The sequence below is a fragment of the Osmerus mordax genome, chromosome 1 (assembly GCF_038355195.1).
Source record: "Osmerus mordax isolate fOsmMor3 chromosome 1, fOsmMor3.pri, whole genome shotgun sequence".
Taxonomy (NCBI): domain Eukaryota; kingdom Metazoa; phylum Chordata; class Actinopteri; order Osmeriformes; family Osmeridae; genus Osmerus; species Osmerus mordax.
The window spans coordinates 18696285-18703615 of NC_090050.1; the positions used below are offsets into that span (position 1 = coordinate 18696285).

Here is a 7331-nt window from a genome sequence, read left to right on the forward strand (position 1 = left end):
GTAAACCATGGCTGTGTTTTGTTAGATTCACCTTTTTTCTACCACATACTGTAGCTATTACTTTGTGCTTTGACCCTGATCACAACTTCAGGCAACAAGACACATGGCCATTTCATCCCCATGTAGTGGCAGTAGGATATAGGACTATCAAGGCTTTGTGTACTTACTTGGTCACTTAGTACACAAGCTTGGTGTAATTTGTAAGCTAATTTTTCCAATGTTACTACAACCGTGGCTACTCTTCTGTAGGGAGGAATAAGATGACAAGTAACGTTTCAATTGAATCTCAACCGTTTCAGGTTTGACTCTGGAGATAAGAACACTTGTCAGGCACAATTGGCTTCTGTTCAGACTACCATGTATTGATCTGTTACGAAAAACAAGTTTATTTGTGTGCACGTGCAGGTAGAGCGGCCCCTTGGCACATTAGATTAGCATTACAGTAGAGACGAACAGAGAAACAGAGACAGAGCATCTCTCAAAAGGCACTTGTCTCTCTCTGCCTCACGCTATTACACAATCAAATATTGGCAATTAATAATAAAAAAGAAGAAAATCATATTTTGTATGTGGAGAGTTTGAAGCAGTATTCTTACCAACACCTGGTCCAGTAAAGCCACTGTGCTCTCACACAATACTCACAACAATCATCCTCTTGATGACAGGATTCTGAGTGGATGATGGCCTTGAAACCAAAGCACACACACACACTCAGGCACAGACACACACACACACACACACTCAGGCACAGACACACACACAGCTCTCTGGACCAGGGACAGGGACCTTTGCAGTAGAAAATAGGCTGTGGAGTTCAGCAGGCTAAACCATGTGACTCCCTCCTCTGAAACATTCAGCTTTTCACTTGTTCCTCTCCTTCATTCTCGCAGCTCCTCCCCTTCATCCTGATTCTTTACGACTGTGTGCTCCAGACTGGTGGGGAGAACAGTCCGAAGAGTCAAAAAACTATTTATCTATAGAAAACAAATGTAGAAGAGACTGCAGCTCCCCCAAACCCCACACAACCCACCACCCATGTCAGTGCTGCTACTTACCGATAATGATGATCAGGATGATGACTATGACAGCTATCAGGATGGCCCACATCTGAACAGAGCACAGACACCACATTATTCATAAAATACTCTACTCTAAGATACTCTAAAATACAGAATACTGGGGCGCCATGTGCACGGGGGGGGTAAGTGTTTCTGTATCCATGCAGCTGTGTACTGCACCTTGCAGTTCTTCCACCAGTACTTCCTCTTGAGCTTGGCAGCGCTGGTCTCGAACTGGGAGGCTCCGGCCTGCAGCGCGTCTGCTCTGTCATCCAGCTCCGACAGCTTCTGGTCACGCTCCAGCACCTTGTCAACGTTCACACGCATGATATCCACCACCTGGACACACATTCAGACACACACTTTCCATCAGAAACACTCACATTTATGACATACCTGAGTCCACGCCACAACATTGTAGTTGAAGGGAAGTCGATACGCATGTTTGACTCTTTCTCAATGAGAGGCGCCGGCATGTGGAGAGAGGGCTACACAGCTGAGATTTGAAATGACATTCTCTGTGTTACATAACTAAGCCCATGGAGAAGGTACACTACACCTAGCACTGCACAGGAACACAAACTTCATGCATGGACAATCATATATAGATAAGCTCACATTAACATTGTGTGTACATAAACAGTCCCGCACAAACACCTAGTGACAACAAACACTACAACACCAGGCTTTTCCAGACAGTAAACATAACCCATATGTTCCACTGATCCACAAACCCTGTCACTGCCCCTCCCTTCAGACAGGCTGGGGGGAGGGGAGGCAGGGCATGTGTGTCCATGCAGCTCTTACATAACCATGGAGATGATGATTATATAATAGGACCGCTAGCCTATCAGATGCTTTCTGGCATACAAAAGTTAAGGTTCTGATTGGAAGGAGTAACCTACAGTGACACAAGCTCCCCCATACACACAAAAGTGAGAAAGAAAACTAAAAAAGAAATTGGCAGCGGTACAGGGGAGTCAGGTGGCTGAGCGGTGAGGGAGTCGGACTAGTAATCCGAAGGTTGCCAGTTTGATTCCCGGTCATGCCAACTGACGTTGTGTCCTTGGGCAAGGCACTTCACCCTACTTGCCTCGGGGGAATGTCCCTGTACTTACTGTAAGTCGCTCTGGATAAGAGCGTCTGCTAAATGACTAAATGTAAATGTAAATTGAGAAATAGAACAGAAAAACAGCGATGTTGGTGACTGTAATTTCTGCTCATCCTACCTAGATGATCTTCTGTCTTTTGACAGAAGGTAATTATTTTCATCCCCAGATAAAACAGGCATGTAAAAAGGGTTAGCTCAGAGCTATCACAACCACTGCACCTGAGAGAGCTGGAAACATCTTACCGATTATAAAAATGTGGCCCTTCTAGACCCTGCCAGCGATTACATGAGTCAATTCTGGAGGAAGGCAGGCAAGCCAATGGCTTCACACAGAAAGTGTTTAAGACAGATGGGGGGACAGAGGGGTGTCAGAATGGTGTGCATGACTCTACTGAGACAGAGAAGGCAGAGGACTGCAGAGGCAAAAATACATTACATCTATGAAGATGGTCATTTTCTACTCGTTTGCATAACTGATAAGGAACACATCTGAATGATATAAATCTGCAAACATAATAGGGGGCTGACAACAGGAAGAGATTCACAAAAGTGTTGAGGTCAATGTGTGTCGTCTAGTATGATTGGCTATGTAGATGCTGACTTTAGAAGTGTTCTCAAGGCTGTAGTCCTGATACACACTCATAGAACACTTCCTCACTATCTGCCTGGACTTAAATAATGACAGCTCAGGGGGGACTGTACACAGGGTTAGAAAGGGGACAAAGAGAGAAAGAAGAAGAAATATCTTTCAGACAAAGAAAGCAATGTATAAAACTATAGTCATTTAGCAGACACGTTTATCCTAGGTTGATAAATCTACAAAAACATACTTTTATTTGGGGGGGGGGGGGGATGTACAGTGAACTTTCCCCTAAAAGGTTGGTTGCATACCTCGTCCACCTGGGCCTGAGTCTGTTGCAGGCGGCGGTTACCTTCTGGGGCTGGGGCAGACCTGGGGAAGGAGAAACAAATATTCACTTTTTCTAACACACCCAGCTAGTGAGGTCTTTCATACAACATTGGCTCACTGCTGCCATCTGCTGGAGACAATGCAAGGCTAAATCTTTGATTTGTTTTAAGGCACCAAGGTGAGAGGTAGGCTAGTATTTAAATGAGTATATGATTAGTGTTTGTTATGAATATTTGGTGTGACTGACTCACACCAAATACATTACAATTAGTGTTGGTATACTTCCTCCATCCACTAAATCATGAATTCCACACCCTCTTCCCAAAAACCTATTGACATCAGGAAATTGGGTCAGCCTGGTGTGTGTACATGTGAGAGTTTGTATGAAGCACAGGCTGCAGTAGAATGGGAGATTGAGAGTGCACTGTGCTGTGTGATGCAGGATTGGCTGGCAGCTTCTTGACATTCTATTGCTAAGAGGCACAGCTCTAGGCTGCATTTCTTTGGCACTTACACTGCAAAACTAGTGAAGCTGTGGCCCTGTAATAACATTACAGACATATTTACTTTTACATTGTCCGACTCACTTTATTCTGTTTTAGTAAACCGTTTAACGTCTTACAATTTAACGTAGTTCCTTCAACTATACTTTTTTGACAATGTTTGTTTATGTGGGTATTGAAAATACATAAAGAATCAAATGTATATTGTTGAGAAGCATTGCTAAAGAACAACAAGTTAGTGTGCATGTATCTGATTCTGATTCTGTGCGTGCCACTTGAGGAATAGGTGCTGATGATGTATATTGTTGGGAAGGGCACAGACGGCTTCCTACTATTCTTCCAGTGTTCCGCTCTTGTTCTAAGGCCTGCCCACTTTCCAAATACTCTGGAAAGCTGACATACTGAGCGTCTAACACTGAATCAACAGTCACAGTTTCAGACATACAATGTTTACAGCAATTAAACCTTCTCCGACCATCCACAACTACACAGTGGCAAAACCTGGCTTAAAAAATGGGTGCCATAGCTAGTTAGCTCTGTAGCCGCCTAGTGCCTATTCTACTAGCCTATAAATCAGATGGTAAAGTGACACATCTTCAAATGAAAATGAGCAAAACATTTAATATACTCTCCATAAATATGTTAATCCCTGTATTCTGCAGTCATAACAGTTACTCAGAAGTAAAACACATTTTAAAAGTTTGCACTGGCTAGCTAGGCTAGCTGTCAGCAAAAAGTTAAGAAGCTCCGCACAGTTAGCAGCCTACTAGTACGTCGAATTAAGTACGGCGGAAAGCTAAAACCTGTCCGGTAATGATTAGTGCGCCTCAAACTACAAACTATTCGGAAAATAACTAACTAGCTAGTTAAGTCTACTGATGACTAACGTCATGTATATACCATTATCTATCATTATACTACGGTTTATCAGATCACTCGATCATTGAGTTTGGCTAGTGTAAGCTACATTGCAAGGGCCCAGTAGCGCAAGCTAGCCCGTCGTCGTTGGCTAGCTATTCTAGCACTTGTTGAATGCAATGGCTAGCTGTACGACAAGCGAAGCAAATTTAGCATTAGCATAAGTTTGGGCGTTGTTGACTTTGACAACAAAATAAAGACAACTGCTATTACATATAGTCAATATTAGTTGGTAAAAAATGTACATAATTTCACGTTATTTAATGGTGATGTGTGTTTCATGAATACTTACATGATGAGCTATCAAAAGGATATCCAAACTCTGGGATCAGTAGGTGCTGGCTACTCTTCACTCAACGATACAATGTGATGATGATGGTGTTAATAGTACTACTGCCAGTAGTACTGGCTAGCTAGATAATATTTCTCGCAGTTCAAGTGAGGTTCACTTTTGCACTGCCACATTCGTTTTTTCTTTTCTTCATACACACATCTACTATGAACTATAACATTATATACAGAGACAGAGTTTTACACAATAAGATTACACTCAAGCTGTTTTAACGTGTAATACTGGATGTGGTTCACATCACAGATTCATCTTTAAGCCTATATGGAGTCACATAAGACATTGTATTGATGAAAAACAAAGCTGTGAATTGACCGTGGGGCGTGCCAACAAGTTTTTTATAGCTGATTAGCTGAATAAAATGTTTTGGTAGAACAATCTACTACGCTTCCTTGAATAAAATTAAGTCATGAATTATTACAAGAGTATAAGGCAATCAACAGAATGATATTAATGTATTTTAGAAGGCAGAATGGAAACCACGGGATGAACATATGACCTGATGGCCAAATAAGTGAAATTGACAACAGGCTACCTTTTCTCAAAGTAAGAATGAAAAACACAGACTTTGACAGTAAAGTGCAAATTTTCTTTTTATTCTGATTTCATTTTACAGCAGAAATTATGTAAAGCATTCAGAAGACATTTTCCACACATAGGGCAATTCAAAACACTTTGCATGGCCTCAGCAACATAATATTTTTTATTTATAAATATCTTTAACAATTTAGTGATGCTTGTGCATGCACAATTGTAAAACAAATGAACCTACTAAAAGCGGATGAAGGAGAGAGAGAGAGGTTTGACACTGGTTCGACACTAAGGTAGAGATGGAAACGAAGCAGGAGATGATAGGGCAAGAGAGGAGAGGTCCAGCCATATAATTTAATTACATGGGTCTAATACTACTGTAACATGCAAAGTGATGTCAGGCAATTGCCATTTTAAAAAGGAGGCCTCCTTGTTTTTAATCATTCATCTTGTGACCTCCAACTCTTGGTTCTGAGGTCATCTCTGAGTACATCTATCAGCTTTCCCCAAAGAGGATGTTGAAGTCATTTGTGACTTTTCTACAAACTGATTTCTACAGTCACTATCATCTCTGAGAAAATGAACATGTTTATTGCTTTGTGTATGTTATTGGAGTCTGTGTGTGTGTGTGTTAGTTGGAAAGTTAAATCCAGTGTACATTTCCTCCACTAAAATACCTACACTCCTATGTATCCCTGTGACTTAAGTGGGGATGAAAGAGGAAGAGCAGAGACTATACCAGGATAAAGTGATGTAGTGCATTCAAGGGTTGCCTACTGATTTGTGGAACCTCGTTCAAATGAATGTGTTCCTAGATAATGTTTTAGATAAGTCGCTCAGGGGACCCTCAATATCAAGCCCTCTGCAACCTCCTTGAGTGGTCATCATCAGGGAACCCCTTGTGTAATCAGTCATACACACACAGACACAAACACATACACTTTACTTTTCTAACTGTAGTTGATCGCTACCTGCCCTCCCCTCATTCCTCTCACCCCCTCCCTATTCTAGAACCCTGAGTAAAAGTCTAGAGAGTTTTAACTCGTCCCTAAGACATAAGAATAGAGAGAGGAAGAGCAACACTGTATGTGTTTGTGTATATGTGTGTGTTTGTGTGTACAATTCAGAAAGACTGAGGTGATGTACTTATGTGTAGAATGTGTTTGTTACGGTACGTAGAATACACTTTAATGTAAAATGTTGGAAGAACATTACTGAGACTGACTCACATGTACATGCAGAAATACACACCTTATCAACACTGGATTGCTAAATGTGAGTAGGCCTTAGTGACAGTGGACATCTTATGCTGCAGTTGAGATTCATAAATTTGTATTTTTTTATGCAAGACAGGATTTTGTTGCTCAACATTCTGGCATAACTGACCCAATGTACATGTGTGAACATGCACTGCCTAATCCTACACTAATAGACCTATGCTTGTGTGGAAAGAAAACGTGTTTCCTTCACTTTGCCATAGGGGAAGACATGGCAAGATCACACTCATTTATATTGGGATCAATTAAATTGAACAGGGATAAAGAAAGTTGATCTTCCAGAGAAACATAACTGACTGACAAACTAGAGTTTGGAAAGTTGATCAAGATACAACATTAAAGACTTGCCTTGAGCATAGTTGTTAACACACAATTTAGGAAATTAAATAATCTGCTAACCCTTACAAGGGAAAACATAGCTCCTAAACTTGCACTTTCTTAATGTGAACAGGCACTTTCTAAACAAAAAAAGATCCGGAATTTTGCACAGATCGTGAAATGGCAGTACCGTGAGGAGAAGGGAGAACGGTAAGATATGATGAAGAAGACATTCTTTGAAGAATCAAACGTTTTGGATGGAGGTCAGACATGATGCTCTGCATGTGTTGCCGTCTGTGATAATCTGAATGTCGCTGAGGCACAACCCTCCTGAATGTAGTCCACTCATTCTGCAT

The 7331-nt window shown here is 41.4% G+C and overlaps 1 protein-coding gene across 1 annotated transcript; it reads right to left on the reverse strand.

Moving 5' to 3' along the window:
* Window positions 1-362: 362 nt before the first annotated feature.
* On the reverse strand, window positions 363-4875 carry vamp3 (vesicle-associated membrane protein 3 (cellubrevin)). The gene is made up of 5 exons (XM_067245636.1): window positions 4793-4875; window positions 3061-3121; window positions 1239-1397; window positions 1056-1107; window positions 363-933 (listed from the first exon to the last, which is right to left on the reverse strand). Coding segments are annotated over exons 1-5 (294 nt in total). The 5' UTR covers window positions 4795-4875; the 3' UTR covers window positions 363-913.
* Between the last annotated feature and the right edge of the window lie 2456 nt (window positions 4876-7331).